A 24,254-nucleotide genomic window follows, 5' to 3' on the forward strand; every position below is an offset into this window, starting at 1 on the left:
AGCAGTCAGGCATTAGAATATTAAATCAGAGCGAGCGCTCTCAGGCCTCCACAAAGAGCCTCATCCATCAATATTCTCTTTTGAGTGAAGCCTTAAAGATGATGCTGAAACAAAAGACTTCTCTGGCCTGATAAAAAAAAAAAAATTGCTGAATTTCAAATGTGTCTTTATTTTTCCCCATCGGTGATTCAAAAATGCTCCTGAGCCTGAATTTAGTTTCGTCTCAGTTTGTTTTCTCTCAGTGCAACCAGGAGAAGATTATCAGATCTAATTACAGAAGTCAATCTCAGTGCCGTCAGCAGGAAAAGGCTCAGATTAGGATGCGACCATATGGCTTGTTGGGACGACTGTGGCTGTGGGGTGAAGTTAAGCGCGCACACACACACGCACACACACGCCTATATACGAACAGGAAGTTTGGCTTACTCATACCACATAAGGAGAAGTGAGTTAAGCCATGCTGTCAGTCCAATATGTCTTCACCATCAGGAGTCATTTTAAACTAACGTACTTTTAAATTTGAGGTTATGTTTACATGAGGAGGTCAGAGATGACTTGTTCTGATGATTTGACAAAAGAGACATTTAAGCTGGATTTCATACAAACTTTTACCTACAGAAGCAGATTCATAAGACAGTCAGGACAAGAATCAGTCTTGATGGATTTTTCTTGTTGTCAAAGGTGCATTGTTTCATAACCAATGGATGGACAGGCTAATGCTTCTTCTAACTTTGTCGTTTAAGTTGTATCCTCCTGTCTGGCTTTTTTGGCCAGTTCACCATAAAAATCCTCACTTGCCCTGGAATGACATGGCAAATTTTGTAATTTTATGATTATCTCCTGAGCAAACAAGCATCAGTTATCCAAGTAAATTTTCTCTGAAACCTTCTGGATGGTTTGCTAGCACATTCAAGATCACAGCATTACAATATGAATATATTAGCTATTACTCAGAGTGCTCCTCTTAAAGGGCCAAATACAGTATGTCCCATTAAGGTATGAAGAACCATTGGGTTTTCTGAAATTGGGTAAATTTGTATAGAATCTGAAACATGTAAATTGTACACTGGCTTTTTCCAGTATTGTTTAAAGCTACAGCCCACACTTTAGATTCAGATTACCTGCTGGAGACCTCACCAGGAATCATAGCCTTGATGTGGGATCATTCCTGGTGAATTTCTGCAAACCCACATTGATAAACCTCACAGAGTTGGTTTTATTTATTGCACATATGTTCATGTTTTGCACTTTGATAAAATCCAGGGCGATCTACCTAACGTCTACTTCCGCATTTTAGGGCTTTTTAAACTTTCTGATAAGAGCTGACGTAGTTTGAGGGGGTCACAAAACACATCCAGGGTTCCGACCTCATTGTCATACTTTACAACCAGAAGGTACTAAACAAGCAGTGCCCTCTGTTCTTAGCTAAGCTGTCTAGCTACTTTTTGATTGAAATGCACCTTCAATTGAGAACACAAGAAAAATTCCCAGATAAATGGAATGAAGTCATATGTCTCTTAAACCCTCAGGATGCATATCTTTGTTGATTACCAGGTGTTAAGTATGATCTGGTCACCAGTCCAGCATTTAGACATTTAGAGTCTGCAGGGAAACTGGAAATGTGTCCTTGGACGCTGTCAAATGAGGCGCACATGCAACAACTCCCAGGAAGACCTTTTAACATCTTGTTATCCTGGGCTTTCACTCTGCTAAATGATGAAATGAATGAGAAAGTGTACAAGTGGATTAACTTTGAAGACAAGGCCAAGATTTACTTGTGCTCACGAAGGTCATTAATTAACGCTTCAGCCACAAAATCAGATTTGAAAACCACCACTGCCAGTCCATTGAAAGGAGGGAAAACATTCGTTTTCATTCACATCAATACTTTTCTTCACACCAGGTGGCAAATGTCTTTTTCCATGAAGTCGCTAAGATGCCACCAATCAACAGAGCCGCACTGAACAGCCTGATTATTAACAGTATATTAACTTCTCAAGACTCAAATGTTGCATTTTGCCTTCATTAGAAGACAGAGAATCTACCTCTTATTATTGATTTACAGACATGAAAACATTTGCTGACCCCCCCACGGAAAATATGTATAAAAAAAAAAAAAAAAAAAAAAAAAAAGCTTTTAATGCAAAAGTAAAAATTCACACCGAACATTTTTTGAATAATACAGCCTTTTAATTTCAGTAAATTTATTCAGAGGGTACAAATGTTGAATGTTACGAAATAATTGTTTTATCTAAATCAGTAGTGGCCCCTCTGGGATCAATGCTTTGAACAGCCCTATTTTGTCAAAAAGGACAGCACTTGGTCTGCTGCAACATTTTCACAAGCTTAGAGTCTACGAAGAGAAGAATCTTTAAACATTCTACGTAATACAAGATTATCAAAAGCCCACAACCTGAAACTTTCCACTCGCCAACTTACTCCAACGGTTTTCAACAGAGTTTATATATAAGAACCAAGGCGTTTGATTTTGTGTTTGATCAACCACTTCTGTGATGCTTTGGCAATAGATCAATATACTTCTGAGAGACCCAATGACAATCAATCCTTTTTGGATTTGTACTAAAAATATCCAGATATTTCAAAGTGTTACCTTTTACTCTGACGAGGTTGCCAGGGCCTTTTGAAGAGAAACGGTTCCACAGCATCAGAGGCCCTCCTCCATATTTAGCATTAAACATTAGGTGTTTTTCTTCCAGATATTAATCTTCTGTTTTGAACTAAACCCACCGGGAGGATTTGTTGTTGAAAACCCAAATTTTTAGTCTCATCTGACCAAAGTACAAACTTCCAGAATCGTTCAGGAAACAGTACATATCTACATTTGTGATGGCAGGACAATAGGGGGGGCTTTTCCGGGCATGACTCCCAAACAGCTGGTTGGCATGGTGACAACATCTAGAGCAGGACTCTTCAACCTTAACAAAGTAAAGAGCCATTTTTGCCCTCAGTTTACAGACAAAAACAATTTAGAGCCACAAAACATTCCTTTGAATATCCAAAGGAAATTTTTGGAAATTGACCGGTGATTGCGAAGCAGTCAATCCAAGAGCACCATTCATTTTACTGGGCACTTTCTGGCGGGACCCCTAAGAGCATTAACAAGGAAAGTCAGAGATGTTAGCTTTGCAGTAGTGCCAAATGTTTTCCATTCTGTGAATTAATGAATATTATGCTATATTTCTTGTTTGAACTATTAAAATTGGCAGTTATAAGCTTTTTTACAGCGGGTTTCAAGTATTTGTGGATTTTAGCTAATCACGAGTGGCTGTGGTCTCTAACCACTATGAATACCAGTCCACTGTATTTGGGTTTATCCAGAGTTAATAAGACCCACTGTGGAAGTTCCAACAAACCATTTGTTGGCTCCATTAAGAGAACTGGGTCATATTTATACTGTCAGGTAAACCAAACGTCATCGATTACCAAGTTTATAAAGAGCGATGCTTAATTATAAAAATGTTTTTAAAGGGGCAATATAAAGTAAAATATACTTTTTGAGATTTAGATAATATTATGTTATTCTCTCATCAAAGACATACCTGGAGTGTTGCTTTGATTCTTTCATGCATGTTTAAGAAACCCTTTAATCTCCATGGAAACCCTTTAATCTCCAAGGGTGGACCTAGCCCCACCTTCGAGGACGAAGCTCCTCCTCGGAGCTGCATTTTCCAAGCTTTCGCCTCAAAGAGCAGTCCTCCCTTCCGACTCCCCCACTCAGCTCCTTCAGACTAGTCAACAGCAATTAGCAAACACCTGGTTTAACTGTCCATCTTCTGAGTTCATTATACAAGCAACTTCTCAGTGCAAAGCTGGCAAAAACGTTGTTAAAGGGTTAACAGAGGAGCTACAGTATATTGTGATGACTTCCTGAAGGCGGAGATTCAAAAAGAGCACAAGTTTTTAAAGAGACAGAAGCCCAATTTCAAAGTGTTAAATTACAAAGTCAAATTTCTTTTAGGTCATATTTGACATAAATAGCATTTCATAATATCCAAAGGTAACACAGTTACTTTTTTGGTACTATAAAATAGCACTATATGCCTGGAAAACGCATAATACTGCCCCTTTAAAGAAATCAGTTTTTGGACAACTGGTCAAAAGATTAGATAATAGTTCTTAATGTTTCTCAATGTGGGATTTCTCCCCCGAGTGAATAAATGTATGAAAAACAAAAGCTGGCTTTTCTAAACGGTACAACATGAGATAAATGCATGGATCCATACGTATCTTGACCAGAATGAAAGTGACTCAGGAGATGTAGATCTTATTCTCCATGCAGGTTTAACTCGTTTTGATGTAATTTACATCAGTTACTTTTAGAACCGAGGTGTATGTAGCTAGACTCCAAAGAGTTAATCATCTCTTTTGGCGAAAAGATATAGCGAGGCAGAAAAAAAATGCTTCGCAGCAAAGGTTAGTGGCATAAATAATGAGCGAACGAAAACTGCGCCTGTTTGGCCCTGCAGTTGCAACAAGGCTAATTAGTCCTTAAGGGAGAAAAAACACATTTTGAGAAGAAAATGAATGATTCGGAACTAATACAATGCAGTGATAACAAGAAGGTAGCGGAAAATAATCAAAACAAGAGAAAATGACTGTGGAGGTCTCTAATGCACTTCAGAGAGTGAAAACAAAAGAAAGCAGAAGCCTGGTTTTAAAAAAAACTACAAACTTAACCTTATTTGCTATCGGTGTGTTATTGATTGGCAGCATTTATGTCAAAGAGGAAACAGGCACAGAGAGAAACAGATGCAGGAAGGCTAGAAACAGAATCCTGATCAATACTGAGAGAGCAGTGATTGATTTACACACATAAACACAAGCGTAGATAAGAACTTTAAGACCAGGAAGGTAAAAACATTGAACTGTGCTGTAATTCAACATTTCACCGGCCCAAATATGAGAGACTTTTGCTTGAAGATGAGATGTGCTCATTTTTTTTGCTCTCAACTGAACAGTTTGGCTTATCTCTTCATTTTGCTTCTTCTTTGTTCTTTGATGCTCCTCTGATGCCAAAATGAGGGCCGCGCTGATTGCAGTTTTTAGGCCAATCCCTGATTACCAATCCTTAAAAAGCCTGACCTGCCAATTTCGACTTTGGCTGATGCCATCTTTTTTATCGGAAATGTCGCTAAATATGGCAAGAAAGTCGCTGAATTGGAAACCGTGGGGAGACTATTGTTAACTGCAAATGGGCAGACATGACCTGGTGGGCCAGTATATCAGTCAAACCTCTCTCATGGGAAAGCAATAGAGGACTTTGGCTGATTTTTAGATCTTTGCAGAGGTAGATAAAGTTGGGGGATAAAATCAACCAATTACCGATCTCCCAAAGTTAAGAAAATTGGCACTGATGAATGGGTTGGCCGATAAATCGGTGCACCTCTAGCCATAACCGCAACGTTGGTGACAGGAAATGCTCTTAGGAAGATAAAAGTGATTCACAGAACTTGCATGTTTTGTGAAGTTTAACTGTTGGGATTTAACGGTAGAAGGGAAGTTGTCTGCTGCCATCTTTATGTTTCACAGCTTACAGGCCGCTCTCCTGTGCAGCGTGTGGAGGTTACAAGATGTAACCCTCGGAGCACTCAGAGGAAAGTACAGGCCATGAAAAGAATTAGCTCCCTGCAAATTTCTTCTGTTTTGGCTTTTTTAAAATTATTATTTTAGCAATGAATAAGGTGCTTCTGAGCATCAAACAAACTTTAACAGCCAATAAAAAAATAACGAGTCAAAACAAAAGGTTTTCAAATAATGATTTCATTTACAGTATAAAGGCACACAAGTCAACCTGTCTATATAAATACATAATCCCTCTCTTGTTAAATGGGAAACTAACATTGTTAAAATAAATAAATAAATAAACATTTGGTACAATTTTACCTCACACCTGATTGAGATTCAGCGTTTCATGCTCAAAAATTCTCTGCTGTGGCAGAACTGAAAATTGTATTTTGTACTTACAGATTATCTTCGTCTGATACTGATCTACAAGAGCTAGAAGACATCACCAACACAATGCAATTGTCAAAACACGATGATCATAAATATTATTTTGTCAGTCTGCTTCCCATATGCCGATAACAGTCGCTGTCATATGAAACCATCTGAGCCCCATTGGTGAGTCGGTATCGGTCAAAGTCACACAAATGTGAACATGTTAAAATATGAGACTTGTCTTAATTTCCTGTTTTAGTAAAGAAAGTACTGTTTTTTTAATCTCATTTAAGGATCCACTATCATAGTATTATGTTAAAAAGGATTATGATAAAAATTGTGATTTACTAGGACAACAATAAACTAAATGTTGCTGTTTACAAACGCTAAAAACTGACACAGTGGTTGGAATTGTTGCTGGCTGCATAGCAACATCGCAGTATTATTGGTCTACTAAAATATCTGTTAATAGGTAAGATAAAACTTTAACACAATTTGTCTTTTGAGAATCTGAATGTGTGCAGTGGAAGATGCGCTGCCAGACAGCGATGACTCTTAATAGACAGACATTCAACACATGAAGACACAATGCGGGGTTTTGCATATCAATTAAACAAAGAAAAGTCAAATTTGAAGTATTTTCGTCTTCTCAAAACTCCAATAATTTCCTTAAAAAACATTCAAAGAATTTTTTGCTAATTAATTAAGGCCTTTGCAACAATCTTCATTACAAACGAGTCCGCATTCCTGAACAGATTCCACACTGAAAAAGGTTTAAAGCTCTGAAGCCAAATATTTTGCAACATAAATCACGATGTTGTGACTTTTTCTCTGGCTTTTGTGTCTTTTGTTCGGCATCAAATAAGCTTCTGATATATTCATCCAGTCATCTGCGACGACCCCTCTATTATAAGCAGGTGAGTAAGAACGAGGGGTCAGTTATAAGAGAAGGTCAAGGTAAGGCATTACCATCACATTACCATTTTAACACAAAAACCTGCAAGCATTCCACAGGCTCCAATTTTTAAACAAATGCCCACTTTAATGAAATGGAAACAAAGTTTGCTTTTTTCAACCAAATATGAAAATGAAAACGCATCAGAGGGTCGAACAAGATGATGCATGTCAGCTTATTTTGTTTGTCGAGGCCTCTGCAGACAGAGCCGGAGTCATAAGCCTTTTTCGATATGTGTGATAATGAAATTCATTTCTCCCCCCCTCCCCTGTTCTCTTCATTCTCCTCTTCCTCCCCCTGTCCTACACACCATCCATTTAAAAAGGGAAAGCACTGCATTTGAATTACGTTGGCAGCTTACTGTAAGAGTCCACCGGGGAAATCGAAGAAGAGACAGATAGAGAAAGCGGGGCGGGAGGGGGCGGGGTGGAAAACAGAGTTATGGGAAACAGCGCAGGGCGAAAGTGCATCTTTAGATGGGGAAGATAGTGATGGGGATGTTGGGAAGAGGCTGGCAGGGGAAGTGGCGTGTGTAAGTGGATGAAGTGAGTAAAGAAAAGCAAAAGGTCAGGGAAAGAAGGAAACTCTGAATTAGGAGTTTGAAGGAAAGATGGCGCCGTGAAGTGACGGTGTTTATCCTGCATCCTTGATCTGTGTTGCACCTTCTGTCTTTCGTCTTCCCTTCTCTCATGTTGCGTCGGCTCTCTCTGGTGATGGATGGCAAGCAGACTGGCAATCCCAGAATGCTTTTTGTCATCCGCGTAGCAGAGAACTGCTGCGTTTGGCTATTTACATGCAAATAGGGGTCCCCCTCCACCCGACTACACCCCACCCCCACCTTCCATCAGTCCCATCTAAGCTCTCATTCATTCTGTCCAGGACTGTTTTACTTCATTATATAGGTGTCTTCAGGGAGTGTTGGGACAGAAATTCACTTTTTAGATAAACACAAATGCTTCAACATCAGACTGACAAAAAAAATGGAACAGAGAGCATTTATTCATCAACTAAGCCAAACTTCAAAAGCCATGTGCTTAAAAAATTAAGCCAATCTTATGATTTAGCAGCTCGTACAACCACCTTCAGCAGTGACAATGTGAAGTTGTTGGCAAATATGACTTTAATAGACTGTCCGATTAATGTTATTTCCATAAAACACAGTTAATCATCTGGTATGACAGTCTGAAGGCTCAACGTTGCTTCCATGTTTTCTATTGTTGTGTTTTTGTCACATGCAGTTCACACCATGTTAGTTTTCCAGACTCAACCACCCACTAGAGCCGTTACTCAATTCCAATGGAAAACCACCCAAAATGCTCAAGTCAAGTAGAGCAGAGTCGATGCCTGACTAGGTTCTAGTAGAAAAGGGTCCAACGGTTCTTCTAATCCAAACAATGTCGCTGCATTGTTGACTTTGTGTTAACCTGCATATGGGGGTGATAATGTACCAGTTTATACACGTCCCACTCAAAGGAGGAGAAGACGAGAACTGATAAGGAAAAACAGTGATTTCTAACCAGAATATCAATCCTGTTTTTGCATCTTTGATGTCTCTAAGAGATAAAGTGTCCACACTGGGAAATGAGCCGACGTCCCCTACCTGTGCTTCTTACAAACAAGCCGTTTTAAAAGACAAATGATGAAATTTACATCGCTCGGGTTCTGATGTCAAGTGGGCTGACAGTAGAGCAGACCACCACACCTTGGGCCACCTCGACTCCTTTCCTTTTCAGATATTTCAGCTGTATATTTGCTTCTGTGTTTGGGGTTGTTATTCTTTTGATGACTTGATTTAGGTCAAGTTTCAGTTTGGATAACCGCACATTTAGCTGAAGAATGCACTGGCATAAAGAGGACTTAATGATGGACTCAGTGAATGCACAGAGCCTAGCTGCGTTTCCGTGACAAATGTGCGAAAAGCTTAGATGGTATACCGTTAGTCAAGAAAACAAACAAAAAAAAACACAATTTCACAATCGTGGTTTTTCTATTAAAAAAGAAATCATTAACAAACATGGCGTGCCATCATCCTCCTACCACTTCCTGTCATCTTCTTCTTTGTTGTTTCTGCTATTACTAACATCCGGTTGTTGGTCATGTGACTTGTGTGATGCTAAAGAAGTGTTTCCACTGCAGTTTTTTCAAAATACACTAATTCTGATATGACCAAAGAATAACAACATAAAAACCACCTTGTTCTTGTCCTAGCATCAAAATTTTACATCCAAAAACATTTGTTGTGTTGTTTTTAAAAAAAATTGGCATGTTTCCACTAAATACATTTATTTTCAAAATGTCATATTGCACAAGTTTAGAGTTAATGGAAACACAGCTAGTGAGGCTGAAAAACAAGCCCTGCCACCACGCTGCTGATAGCTGGTCTCATGTGTTTGTGCTGATATATTCTGAGGAAATGGTTGCGTCTGTAATTCAATCAATGGTTTGCCGGTTCAATCCATGCCGTCTGTCATTGAGTCCTTGGGCAAGACACTTCACCCGCCTTTCCTGCTGGTAGTGATCAGAGGCCCCGGAGGCGGCGGTGATAGCACCCTCACTTCTGACAGTCTGCCCCAGGGCAGACGTGGCTACAATCAAGTAGCTTGCCCACTAGTGTGTGAATGACTGAATGTAGTGTGTGGGGTTGATAATGTACAGGGCATTGGCCATTTACTGTATACTGTGTTTGGTTTTTGACAAACATGGTACAAGACCTTTTCTTACTCTGTGGCTGTCATCTATGGTGCAGTTTATTGGAGCTGCAGCTCATCTCATCCTCGGTAAGAAACCTTGGGATGACGTCCGATTCATGTCTGACTCTGTAAAATCGAGTCAAGTCTCTGGTTCGCTCTGGATCCTACCATCAGCGAAATACAGCCAAACCTAGCCCTGTTGTCTCTTGTTCAGAAAAGGAAATCGTAATTCATGTTTTTGATTCATCTTGTCTAGATTGTTGCAATGTGTTTAAACAAGATTGTACATATGTTTAAACAAAACCTCTATAGAGCTGTTGCAGTCTGTGCAGAATGCTGCCGCTTGACTCCTGACTGGATCTTCAGAGTTGTCTCATGCAGCTCCACTTCTAATGTAAATCCACCCGGTTCAATATCGAGTGGATTTGAAGATATTGGTTTTGACTTTTTGAGCTCTGCATGGACAGACACCAATCCACATCTCAGAACTTTTACATCCCTACACCTGCTGATTGTCCTGAACAGTAAAGGAAATAAACCTCCTCCAAGATCCTGGATCTCCCGTTCTCTGACTCTCAGATCAGCAGACTAAGCAGCTTCCTTTAAAGGCCAGCTCAAAACGTATCTTTGAAATCTGCTTTTGCTTACATTTCTTTTGTGCATTTGTTATTTTGTTTGTCGAAGCACTTTGTGATTTTTATCTTGAAAGGTGTTTTAAAAATAACATTTTACTTGCCATCTATACATGAGAAATCCATAAAATGGTTTACAGGCTGGCTAAGTAGATGTCAAGAACATGAACTTTGCTTTAGTCTGTGTCATATTTTTATCCTTAGTGGAGTTGGTCTGCTAAAAGCTGGTTATTTTTCTGTTTGCAAGTCTGCAGAGCTTCAGAACTTTTTTTCAGACATTTGAAGAGTCATCTTTTTTTTTACATTTAAACTTCTTTTGAGAAATACACAACATACATTTAGTCAATATGTGACATTTTTCTTTCAAAGAGAGAGAGAGAGAGAAAATGAGCCCATGAAGCAACAGAGTCTTCCTCACTGTGTCGCTCTTTTCTCGTCATTTTCCTGTCCTTCCGTCAAACCCTTACAGCAGCACAAACAGACCATTACGCTCGACAGGCAGGCACGGATTCCTCTCTATCTGCCTCCGTCTCTCGCTTGCAGACTCAAACGCGCAATACACAACCCCGACACTTCCTCTCTGTGTAAATGAAAGAGGAAGTACGGAGGAGACTGAAGTGTAAAGAATCCTCTGTCTCCTCCGTCTCTCTCCCTCAGACAGGAGTGACACTGCAGCGACAACAACAACAACAAGGACAGTGACGAGCCGCACAGGCGAATTATTCATGAGCCCCAAAAGCAACACCAAAGGAGCTCAGTGTCTCCAAAAAAACTCACTCACTCAGCAGCCGGCTGAGCGCTTTCAAAGCCGTCCCGTTCATGAGTTACAGCCCGAAACTTTCACCCTGTGAGAAGACATTTCCCTCTCAATGGCGCCCACCTGGTCTGAGGAAGGAGCGCTTCCACGCTGAGGATTTGGGAATCAAAGAGCCTATTCTCCAACTTGTTTGAAAAGTTTGCAGTTTGTCACAAGCGGCGCTCTGTTGCCGAACAAGATAACTTTGTGTGCCACCTGAAATGGTACAAAGCACCGGTTACGGCACCAAGCTGCTGGAGGATACGCTCCTCATCCGTAATGAGGGCGTAAACAAACTTTGTCTGGAAGCACTTTTGACTTGGGGAGACTTTGAGAAGCACGAAATCAATACTTTTCCACAGAAGGAGACCTCTGTTTCTACTAGGAAAAAGTAGCGATCGTCTCTCATCTTTAAAAGGAGCTCTGAATCCCACATTTTAATGACTTGTTATTGCTGCTTAATGTTTATTTTATGCAAGAAACGATTATATGTTTCGCTGGGCTTTACAAAGACACCTCTATCTATGATGTTAATGAGACAAACTCTAATGTTGGAAATTGTTTCAGTTCTCTTTAGTTCAGCCCAATAATGTTCTGAAAATGTAAACTTAAAGGTCTCTAATGTTAATCTCCATCCATTCATTATCTATTATCCTTGCAGAGTGGCAGTGGGGGTGGTGTGTTTTCAGTGGTTATTGGGCAATAGGCAGAGGCTACCCTGGAACAGGTCACCAGGGCAACACAAACACACACACAGGGCAAACAATTATGTACATGCACTTTCACAACTGAGGATAATTGAGAGAGAGACCAATTAACCCAACAGTTACGTTTTTGGACATTAGTTATGTTTCCAGTGGCCATATAATTGCACAAATTGGAATTACAAAAATAAATTTGCTTGATGGAAACATACCGATTTAAAAAACAACAATTTATGTTAGTCAATAAGTAGTTTTTTGGGGGGGGTTTTGCTAGGATCTGGTGGATTTTCAGCCGCAAATAAATGAGTATTTCGCAAAACTGCAACGGAAACTGTTTTTTCGCATCACATGAGTCACGTGATCAACAGCCGGGTGTCACTAATGGTGGTAAAGACAAAGGAGACAACAGGAAGTGGTAAGAGGATGATGTCTTTTTTATGAATTGTCGTGTGAACAAACCTTTTGACGTTTGATTTTGATTGTGTTTCTTATTTAATTGAAACATCGAAATTGGGAATTTTTTGTGCTTAACAGAATACCAACAAAGTTGTTGTTATGGAAAAGCAGCTTGTGAGAGGAAGCCCAGAGTACTTGGAGTGAACCCACACATACGGAAATGTTCACAAGTCATTTTTCCAGAAACAAGTCAAATCTCAGGCCCTTTGAGGGAAAAGTGCAAGCCAAGACTGAATTATTCCACCCAAAATCAGATCCCTTTATTCTCACCTTTTGCATCTCTAAAGGGGCTATCATGGTCAGACAGAGGTTGAACTGTCAACGCACAGTGACCTTTCAGGATCTTGGTTTTCGCATAGACCCTTCAAGGTCTACAAGACCCCTTAAAGTCGAGCTCCAGCGAAGCCTCTCTCGCTGCAGTAAACATGTTGGTGTTTTGTTACACCAAAATGTAACATTGCTGTGTCATGACACAGCAATCATGACAGAGACAAGTTAGGAGGAGAAAATGATGATTGATGAGTTGCAACATCTCCGTGTCCTTGCAGAGTTACCGCTAGCTTAGCAGGAAGAAAATGTCAGCGATAGGTTAGTTTGCTTCCTAAATGATCCAACGTCATTTAATACAGCATTTATTTGGAGAGACAGTCATGTGGTCGTTGTTATGCAGCTACAGCTAGAATGAACAGACTGCTATGAGCCATTAACATCCCATGAGCCACATACTTTTCACTCTACATTACACAAGATAAAAACTAGCACCAAAACTCAAGTCTCAGACTAGGAGTCAAGTCCCAAGTCTTTAGGACTGAAGTCTAGCCTGAAGTCTTTTATTTTTATTTTTGCCTCTTAAGTGTGACTTGGGTCGGACTTTCAAACAGAAGTCTTTGTCTCTGACAGGAAGACCATGCACACCAAATGCAGACGGACCCATAGCTTGGACTGGAACCCAGGAACCTCTTTCTACCATGCAGCAGTCCTACCAGCAGCTTCACTGCGCAGCCCAATTTTAATTTCAATGACATAAAAATATCTGATCTAACTCATCTGATAGTCATAACATTACCTTTGGTGCAGCAAAAAATTTATTGAAGGATACTAGCGATTATAGTAAAAAGAGTCAAATTAATACCAAGCAAAACTAATTTAAATTTGTCTCCAATCATGTTCAATTTTAAAGAAATCCACCATTAGTGGCAACAATATACTATATATGGGAAACATTTATTTCAGTTCTAAAAACAATAAAGTAAAAACATGTAGGCCGTTTAGTTTTTATAAATTTAAATAATACATCGTCACACAGACGTCGCCATTTTATGTTAAGCTGAAATGCATCCTGTGGAAATAAGGTATGCTAGGTTCTACGTTGATAGCTCCGTCCAGGCAGAACAGTAATTTTTTGCGCAATAAGTAACTGTCAGTTTGAATCGGAGGGCGTTGAAACTGAATTGAATGCAGAAATGAGAAACGGAAATTAAAATGAGAAGAACCGAGTGGATGAACAGGGGAGATTCGACTGGGTATGGTCAGCATCGGGATCAAAATATTTTCTCAACTATATTGGAATATATATTAGAATGGTTTGTTACAAAGACTTAAAGATGCCTCACTAACAAATCCATTCACAATCTTGTCTTGATGTTTTGTTAGCTCTTTCTAATGGTGTTAGATCTAGCTAATACAGTAAACAGTGGATCAAAACCGATTTTTTTTTCTGTTTGTTTCAACGGATATCTTATGTATAATCCACATGACAACTTTATGAGGTAGTTTGCCCCAATCCAGATGTTTTGTGGGCTGTTTTGTTTAAAGGCTCAAATCTACTATAACCTACTTGCTTCATCGGTCCGGTATGCATTCCGCAGGTTAAAATATCGCGAAGAAATTTAATAAATATATAAACAATTTTGAAGTAATTATGTGGGTTTTTTACACATCACAAACCACAGCTTTTACGTTAAAAGGAAAATTACAAGATATTCATATCAACATGTCCAACGAGACGTGGATCCCTTTAAGCTTGTCAGTTATTAAAAACATGGTGAAAAAAATCTGACTTTCTATCTCAACTAAACAAATAGTTTTATTCAATTCAGTTCATTTACATAGTGCCAATTAACAAATAAAAGTTATCTCAGGGACAGAGAAGTGGCTCAGAGATGAAGGATGGAGTGAAATACAGGACAGTCCTGCAAAACAATCACTGCTAGAGCGTTCAAAAGATTCACCATATTGCTGAATAATGACCCCACAAGGGTAAGTGGGTATAGACGGACGGACGGATAACAGCAAGCAGACACCAGTCTTCACTAACTGTAGTCTCTTTGGACATAAAGGAAGGTCTGACGTTCATGAGCTGCAAAATTCAGAGTCTCTGCCTCACCATAGTGCCCCACACAGAGGGCACGGCCGCCCTGAAGCTCTCCGGAGGCCCCACAGGGTTGGATCATATGAATGTGGGTCACAAACAGCTCCTTCTCAATGCACTCGCGCTCGGGACGCCCACCTCCCAGACTGCCTTTGGGGTGAAAAGGAAGAACGGGACGGTCTCTCAAAGCGGGTAGTAGGGCGGAAAGACAACATGCAAACACAAGAGACACGGAAACACAATCAGACGAATGTAAACCAGACGCGTACAAGATCAAATGAAACTTAAGTCCTGTAAGGTGAAAATGTTTCAGGGAGATGCAGCTCTCCTGGACAGAAGCTGACAGCGGTTCCCCGTACCCTGCATATTGTGTAACATCATCTGAGCTCTGCTGAGCCGCCCGCAGTGCACTTCCAGAGACTCTGCCGTTTCCACCATCCCTGCCTCACAGATCCCGTGACTAAGCCATGAATACTTCATGGCTTTCCTGAAAGCACAGGCCCCAGTGGAAGTAGCAGGCGAAGTGTACGAGTTCCTCTGCAGGTCACTGTGCCACACTGTCTCTGCTCTATATTTACTCCACACCGAGGGGATGTGTGAGCAAGCGTGTGAACGTGGGAGGATGTGTGGGTGGGGGGTGAGAAAAGGAGCGATGATAGCCGACACATTTTTTGCACTTTCAGATGTAATATAGCTGCTTGATGAAGCCGGAAGATAAATAAATCTGTGCTTGTGTTGCAGGTGAAATAATCCCCGGTAACATCACGCATTTGCCTGCTAGGAACCTCAGTGCTCAGACTTGCGTGGAGAACATATTCATCAGAGCAGAAGAATCATGTCTTGCACCGGCCGTTGGATGGGGGAAGGGTGTGTGTGTGTGCGTGTGTGTGAGAGAGCTAACATGTGAGACAGACAAAGATGACCAAACACTAAGCTACAGACAATCTGTGCAGCACATTTCCTGTAGCTCTTTCACTGATAATAGCAGGGAACACAGACAATGGTGAAGGTGATTCAATAAACAATCCAGATGGTTCATTTTGCAACAGAAAACACACACACACACACAAGGTGTGCCATGAAAACCTCCTTTGCAGAACTTGACATATGGCGCACACAATTTCCCTCTCAATTTCAACTCCCACAGACGTTCCTCGCGCGCCGCAAATTACCCCCCACGCCTCCCTCCTGCTACCCCTTTTTCCTCATCTCCCCATCTCGTCATCCCCTTCCTCTAAATTCACTCTTCTTTCTAAAAGTCATCTGCTCGCTAAGCAGTAAGCAACATCACGGGCCGCTTGCAGAAATGAGAGTATACAAATGATTTGTGGCACAGCCGTCCCACTGGCGCCAGGCTGCGAGGACGACTGGGTTGGAGGGGGGTGAAGGAGTGAGGGTGGTGGGGCGGGATAATGTCACTTTCACCTTGTGTTTCCCTAGCAGGCCCATGATGATCATTTTTACCCATTTTCATTGCAAATTTGTTTTGGGTAAAAGCTAGCGAGGGAGGAAAGCAGGCATGAGGTGCTGCCTTTTGCTGAGTGGAGTCAAAAAGGCGAAGATGGGGGTAAACAAGGTGGAGGATGGTGGATGTACATATATAAAGGAGTGGGTGGGGTGTAACAAAGGGGAAAGAAGTAGAGGGGGGGTTGCATCTCCACGGTGACCTTTTTCTGATCCAATCTCACTGATGAATCCTAATGAAGGATTTAATAAAAGCACAGTTTTACAATCTGTCTCTGCATCAAAGCGTGCAATTCAATTCAACAACACAGGCCTCGCATCTACATCTCCCAATATTGCAGAAAAACCCATCAAGCTATTCTCCGAAAACAAGCAGGCGCATGTTTGCATATGCTTGGTAAGAAATTGGAGAGAGAGTGGGGGTGGGGGGTTGGAGGGGCAGGAATTGGCTGGGCCGCAAAGCGAGCGGCTGGCACATTTGTTCCAGCTGTAGCCTAATGTCAAAACTCGTCATATTCATTTGGCCTCCTAATGAGCCTAAAGTCAACAAGGTGCAGCACACATGAGTGGAATCGCCGCTGCAGCCCCACCGCTTAATGAAGGGGGTGGGGGGGGGGACACAGAGGAGCAGGCGGTAGGAGAGAGGGAGAGCAGAACATGGGAAATCATTCCAAACTTGATAAGACAAACACTCCTCACACACGCCGTCATCTGACATTTCGGTGAAATCAAAAGGGCACACCTGCTACACTGTCAGCGAGCTCAGAGTCTGTAAACAAGACAGATGGACAGATCAACACAACTGTCTGAACAGCTGCAAGTTGATGCAATAAAGCGATGAAGAAGAGGAGCAAGTGCTGGCAGACAAAACTAAAAATAAAACTACCGCTGGAGTTTAAAACTCCTGAAACACTCTACAACAGTGACATCTGCTGGCGGTGAGCTGGGATTACAGCAGACTATCCCAAACTTATCTTAGTACACAAAAGAAGCTCTACATAACTGAAGCAATAAAATACTGAGGAAGACTTATCAAACCGGCATACGGTCGCCTCCGCTGCACCAGAAACAACCTCCATGATGAGATCAACAGGAAATGTTTCAGAATGTTCTCACTTCCCCATGAGAACATTGGTGTCTCAGTCTGGTCAACTTGTGTTTCTTTTGGTAGCTTATAAATTCAATTAGAGAATTGCACCAAAGCTTTCTAGCAACAACAAGAATATCCAGTTAAAAACTGGTGTTTTGTTAACTTATGTGTTGACACAACTTTGGTTAACCTCTTGACTTTGGAAGTCCTTTTAATCACTACATGACTTTCAGATAAAATAATGTATCGTCATGTGAAAAAGTATTTCCCTTCTGGTTTTTTTTTTGTTGCTGTTTTTTCCCCCCTCATTTTTAAACGTTTAATGTCCTTAAGCAATTTGTAATATTAAACTACAATGACTTGAGGAATTACAAAAGGTCTTTGCTTGCCACCCAGTTTTTGGCTCTCTTTCCCAGAAGTATAATTTTATGTAGTGGACACCTCACTGGCAGGAAGGAGCCAGAACTGGTTCAGAGGAACTATCTGGAACAAGTTGGTCTGACCTCCGGCAGCTTGCAGCTTAGGCTTTGGAGACCCTAACTCTTTGTGTTCGTCGGATGTCTTACATCTGTCTGTCCCGTTCTATCAACTGGTTGTATCAGGTAGTTGTTCACACTGTGGAGAAGTTATCCGTTCTCCATCCTGAGGTCTTGATGTATGAGGTTGAAGAAGAATCAGTGAGTAGAACTCATGAATTCTATTTATTAATTTAAAAAATACAGCCGGTCCATTTCTCTTGCTACCTGTAGGAGTTAGCAGGACGAAATGGCGTCTAACAAAAGTTTTCCATTCCTTTTGTTTGCCTCTATCTAAGCTACGCCCTAAAGAGGACGTTCCCTATTGTGTAATATTCTTTAACCCTAACTCTCATTTGCATTTCCAAACATGTCATTTCCTTTAGCTTTACAACTAGCTAAAAGAGATAGAAGGAAAACACAGAATTATTTTTTCTCAACAACACTGAGCCCTGTTCTGAATCTTTTGCAGTTCACAATTGTTCACCAAAGTCACAAAGAGTGAAACTCTAAAGCAAAAAAAAACTCCTTGATGAGTTTTGTTTCATAATTTTTTGAACTGTACCAATATTGGTTAGAATCACCTAAGGAAACCATCTTTAACTCTGTGAAACAAGATGAAATAAAGATGTGTTATGGAGAATATTGTCACTAATACATTTGATTTCACATAAATGCAATTTTTGGATTTTTAAGACAGCAAATGCAACTGCCCAATCAGCTTTTTAAGGCCGGCCACTAAGCATGTCTCATAGAGCACAAATAAACCAATTAAATATGTTTAAAGAAAGTTCTACAGTCTGAATAAAACAGAAACACAATTTATTTGAATTTTATTCTATTTAAATTGAAATGGGTAATTTTTATTTGGACTGGTTCATTGCCTCTGAGATTACTTCACACATTATAAAGCACCTACAAAGCATCAAAACAATCCATTTATACAGCTCCAGTTCACAACAAATGTTGTCTCAAGCCGCTTGACGAAAAATCATTTCAATTCAATCACACTTACATTCCAACAAATCCTATTTATCAAACAGTATGGTCATCTTATTATTCAAAGTAGCTTAAAATGTTTGTATTCAAGAAACCCAGCAGATTGCATCAGTCTTCCAAAATTGCTAATCTACCTAAGTCATATTATAAATGAATATCCACACTTTACCTCAATGCAAACAGCAAGTTGGAAAACATCTATATGTGGAGCGAGCAGTTGAAAATGAAGCTTTTTACTGGATAAAATAAAGAATATGCTATATGGAGCCACAAAACATGCCATAGGAAGTGCATCAGCTGGTTTTATAGATCAATAAATTCCTCAGTAGAAGAGATGAGTTACTTAAAGGGGCAGTATTATGTGTTCTTCAAGCACATTGTGCCAATTTATAACATAATCAAGTAACTATGTTAACTTAGGTTGTTAATAAAATGCTATTTATATCAAACATGTCTTAAAATAAATAAAATTAAATAAAATTACTTCCTAATTTAACACCTTGAAATTGGGCCTCTGTCTCTTTAAAAACTCTTGTTTTCTTCTTGAAACTCTGTCTTCGGAAAGTCAACACAACATTGCTCCTGTATCAACCCTTTAACCATGTTTTGGTCAGTGTTGCACTGAGAAGTAGCTCCTATGAAGAGCTCAGCAGATGGGCAGTTCCACCAGGTGTTTGCTAATTGCTGCCGGCTAGTCTGGAGGAACTGACTGGAGGAGTCGAGGGGAGGGATGCTCCGTAAGGTGGAAGCTCTGAGGAGGAGGTGGAGCTAAGACCACCCAGCCGCTTTGCACAGCTGAATGGCTGCCATGGAGAGAAAAGGATTTCTCAAACATGCATGAAAGAATCAAGGCAACACTGCTGGTACGTTTTTGATGAGGGAATAACATTATAACAACTCAAAAAATGAAATTTGATATTGTATACCTTTAAATATCAGATTTTATGTAGAACTGCTGCCTGGATCTGAGAACATGTACTGTTTTCCTGATTAGACTGTACACTTCAATTACGGTACTTTATGTTGCCACAAAATGCATTTACTAGACAGCTTGTGCCAAAAATCTGCGTGAGCAGTCACATCTCAGTATAACATTTTCCATATATATGTAGGGTAAATGTGGACATTTAGGTGTGGCCTCAGTTCAGATGCAGATTGGTTGTGTGTCTAAATGTGTGATGGGAGAGTGTGGAGCGACAGCTGTGCCACAAATCAGCACCCATTTACTGGTGACAGAGTCATTAAAGCTTGCTCATCTCATAAAACACAATGCACATGGTCAAACACCGTGCACTCCATTCACGCTCATAACTCAGCCTGCTGCACACACACTCGCACATGCAAATGCAAACACACAATCCCACAAAGCGAAACTGAGTGTGTCAACCAAAGCGAGCGTTTGGGGGGGCGTTTTGTGCGGGTGTGTTGTTTTTGAATCTATAATAAGGAGGGTGATAACGACTCTGAAGCAGAGACGGATCTTTACTAAAAGCAGTGCAGCAGTTAACGGTGTCACACTTTGTTTTACGATAAGTGCAAACCTCCCTTTCCGCTCCTCTCCCTCTCTCGATTTAGCAAAATTGCACAAACTATATGAACATTATGCAAATAGGCAGTAAAGTCCTCTCTTTCCGCAGTGCTCCACAGTCTAATTAATCTTTAAGACTAACTGAGCAAACCGGGGCGTCAAGAACTGTTTTTCATTGCTGATGCTGACTTCTACCTGCTGCTTTCAACTCCACAGATTTATACACCATATTATGAAGTCCCATCCAAGGGTTAATGTGCCATACGAAGGCACTGAGGTGTAAAATGTCACCAACCTCAATCTGATCCGGGGTCAGCTACTAGACACCCAGAAGGTCACAGCAATACCTCAGCCGACACATTGAATCAGATCAGTTTGGAGAGAACTGCGAAATGCGTGCTTCACCGCAAAGTAAAGGTTATATATACAGATGTTTTCACAGATTAAAAAAAAAAAACATATCAAAGTGCTTTGAGATTACCAAAGGAATATAAATACAACATCAGCTTCTGGCTGACAGCTACTAGTAGACAGGGCAGATGAATGCTTGAGATCTGTCATAGAGAAAGCTCAGTGGGTCTGAAGGGCTGAAGTAGGGATGCACCGATCCACTTTTTTCACATCCAAGACCAATACGGCTGTCGGAGGTTTATTATCGGTTGATACAGAAAATGAGAGCTGAATTGACTTAAAGTGTTTTTTAAACAACAAAAAAAACCAAAACACAGACATTAAAGTACTGAATTACAATTGATTTGATGATTCTGCATGGGTACAGAATCATACACCAATGATGATTGGTAACTACACCAATCGCTTCACAAGCTCGGTAAAACATCTAAAAACAACACAACTTTAATTTGGTCAGTCAGTGCAATTAGGAGTACAGCCAATGTAAAATAAATAATAAAGAAACTGGAACTAACAAAAGCCATAGGTTGACTATTTTGGTCAAACGTGTACAATAAAAATAAATAATAAAGCACGACGTCGCTCAGAGCACAAAACATAGAATTAGACTGAATAGATCTGCCCTTATGGATCTGGCACATTGTTACTGATACCCAAACTAGAATTGTTTTCAATATCAGGACCGATACAGATATTAATAACGGATTGATGCATCTCTAGTCTGAACCGCCTCCGTCTGATCATCAAAGAACAAGTGGATATGGATATGAGTTTTAAAACGGAGTAACAATCAGTCACCTCCACAACCTGGATGAAATCAAGCTGTATATTAAGAAAAAGACAGGCATCCACCAAACCAGGACATGCAGCAAGGACATTGGGGTATCATTCAGACTAGATAAGGGTAACCAAACTGTGCACAAGAGGGGCAAGGTGATCACTATCAGAAAGCAACATTGCAGACTTTAAAGATGAATGCCTTTTGATTCCACAGGCAATCGGTACCTTGGTGAGACCAAAAGGAAACCAGCCCCAAACGAATGCAAAGTAGAAGGTTTTGAGAAGCAAGTCCCACAGTAAAAGAAAAAAAAATCCAAACAATCAATGGCTAAGTCTTGGCAGTTGCCAAATACACTGCAGGAACAGCAACATGGCAGAAGAATGAGATAGAAACCTCAGATATGAAGACAAGGAATCTCTTCACGATGCCCAGAGGGTTTCAACCAAAGTCCTGAACCCTGACACTCTACATTGAGTGGACTAGTGAGTGCTAAAAGCAGGAAAACATCACAAAGAAGTTATAAACATCATGAACAGGAATCAATACAGAGAAGCCCAAACTGGAGTGAGAAAAGCTATTCTGTTTGTAGCAGCAAATATTCTCGTAGCTGAGTTCTGCAGAATCTGATGCTGATCCAGCATGGGTAACATTGGAGACAAGCAAAAGCAAACACATGCGAGACTTATCATCTCCAGTTTCGTGTTTGATGTGAGCTTCCAAATATTATTTTAAATATAAAAGTAATCTGAAGCCACCTATTTGAAATGACGCTCATGAACACATTTCTGAGACTCAATAAAGCAGAGGGGCTTGAAGAACAAATTATGTCAGAATTTACAGGAATCGTGTTATCATGGAATATGATCAGTCTTAGAACTCAGTACAGCTGGTGTCATCAGCATAGAGTTTATACCAACTAATAATCTGGAAGGACAAGGAGAATGGGAACAAGAACTGAACTCTGTGGTATCCCACAAGGCAAAGCTGTCCTTCGCGATATTATCTCTTCAATAAATATTTATATCTCGTAGAGCACTTCTGGATAGATGCAAACTACATCTCGTTGCTTGTACTTGTGACAGTGCAATGACAATAAATTATTCTATTCTATTCTATTCAATCACAGAAAGCAGCAGAATACTCCCCTTTGTTTCATCCGGCTTCTTGCCACTAAAAGGCCAAACACATTTCATCGCTCCCTTCAGGATAAACCTCTAATGACGCGAGAAGGAATAATTTACTCAGTTCATTATACTTACAGGCCCGAAAATTAACAACTGGATGAAGTAGAGACTTGTAACATGCAAATCTGAGATGTCCGACAGACACACACAAACAGACTTCCTCTTTCTGAGGCGTCAAACTGACCTTTCTCTGAGAATCCACAATCCTTCATGGCCTGGTCCCAGTCAGAGTGAGTGGGCAGTGAAAGTGATGACCTGTCACCCTGCAGTATAACTTGGCTGGACATCACCATGTGCCTACAGGAGGAAAGCCACCAAATCCAAAGTTCTAAAAAGTTGAAGTCGAGGAAGCACAAGTTGGAAAAGTTGTGCTTTTCCACAACTTGGAGAAGTTGTGGGAAATCAGTCACTGGACTGAAAGTAGTCCAATGAAACCTGGTTTCATTCTGACCGAATTGGATTTGCTATAATCAGATAATACAGATAGGACTCTTGTGTTGGTAGTTCAGGAACAAATATTGTTTATGTAGAAAGTTTAAAAATCCTGAGCCATGAAAATAAAGATTTAAAAACGTAAAACATTAGCTTACCTCAGCTTACACAAACTCAGAACATGCTCCGACTTCACCGTTGAAAACCTTCTAATTTCTTCACAAGCAACTCTACAAACTCTGCGCCAACATTACAGGATAAGACAGACCAAAAGAAAAGATCCTCTTTTCTTAAAGAACGCAGACTGATTGGTTTTGGTGGTACTGAGGAGGAGAGTCACGATGCTGTCCTTGCATGGGTTGTGGAGAAGGAGCGCGAAAACACTGGAGGTCACATCCACAAAAATGAGGCTGAGGGGCAAAAATCTCACAGGGGATGTTCCATGGAAAAGCACATTTACATTCACTCTGATTGCATACAGCCTGTGGCGTGCTCCTCAGAAGCAAAGGTAGGATTGTAGGGATGCTTTGGAAAGTTCACAGTTAAACATCAGTGTACTTAGAGAGCAATTTAAAGTAAGGACAGATAATCTTAAATTAAAGTATGAGGGTAAAAGTACAACATGAAAGCAGAGTCATTCAGCAAGCTGTTGTTCCCCCAGGCAACTCCAGGCATCCCACACAGTTCTTCATAGTTCTGCCTTGTGACTGAGCGGATCTTCTCTTTAGCTCGTCCCTTTCACGTTTTATCCCATGGCTTCCCACTCCAAACACAACAGAGGCAAACTTCTGAAAAAATTCATCTCAAGTCAATTTTTTTTTTTAGTCCAGCCAAAAAAGAAAAAAAAATGTGTGTATGAGGCGGGGTTTTTTTTTTTTTCTGCTAATAATCGGATTACAGTGTCACTTCTTTTGAAGTTTAAAGCTCAGAACATATAAACAGCAGGGCGACAGGGGAGGCACCTCACCTGGATTTTTGTCAGTTGATGTCCGTTGGAGGTTGGAGGTGAGGGCACGTGGGAGGAGCCTGCTGTTATTTCCCTAAACAGACAGAGAAACAGCACCTGCCATTCAAATACACAACTAAACCAAAGCATGTCTACAAAGCCCTCCATTTGCCTACGTTTGAATACACCAACGTAACGCGAGGACACTGGGATTCACTGAGCTCCTCTGAACTACACACTCATAGCAGTTCAACTCAATGCAGTTTGAGTTGAACTGCTATGAGTGTGTAGCAGTTCAACACACTCATAGCAGAAATATGTGTCTTACTATGCTGACACGGG

General features: G+C 40.6%; 1 protein-coding gene across 1 annotated transcript in view; it reads right to left on the reverse strand.

Annotated features, from left to right (window-relative positions):
- Positions 1-23,775, reverse strand: part of myt1b (myelin transcription factor 1b) — a 146,301-nt gene extending 122,526 nt beyond the window's left edge. Inside the window, exons 1-2 of the mRNA XM_032569535.1 lie at positions 23,125-23,775; positions 22,719-22,831 (exon numbers count right to left, since the gene is read on the reverse strand). Of these exons, the coding sequence (XP_032425426.1) occupies positions 22,719-22,827 (109 nt within the window). The 5' untranslated portion in view covers positions 22,828-22,831; positions 23,125-23,775. The remainder of the gene's footprint in view (positions 1-22,718; positions 22,832-23,124) is intronic.
- Between the last annotated feature and the right edge of the window lie 479 nt (positions 23,776-24,254).

This window comes from Xiphophorus hellerii, chromosome 1, assembly GCF_003331165.1.
Source record: "Xiphophorus hellerii strain 12219 chromosome 1, Xiphophorus_hellerii-4.1, whole genome shotgun sequence".
NCBI classification, from domain to species: Eukaryota; Metazoa; Chordata; class Actinopteri; order Cyprinodontiformes; family Poeciliidae; genus Xiphophorus; species Xiphophorus hellerii.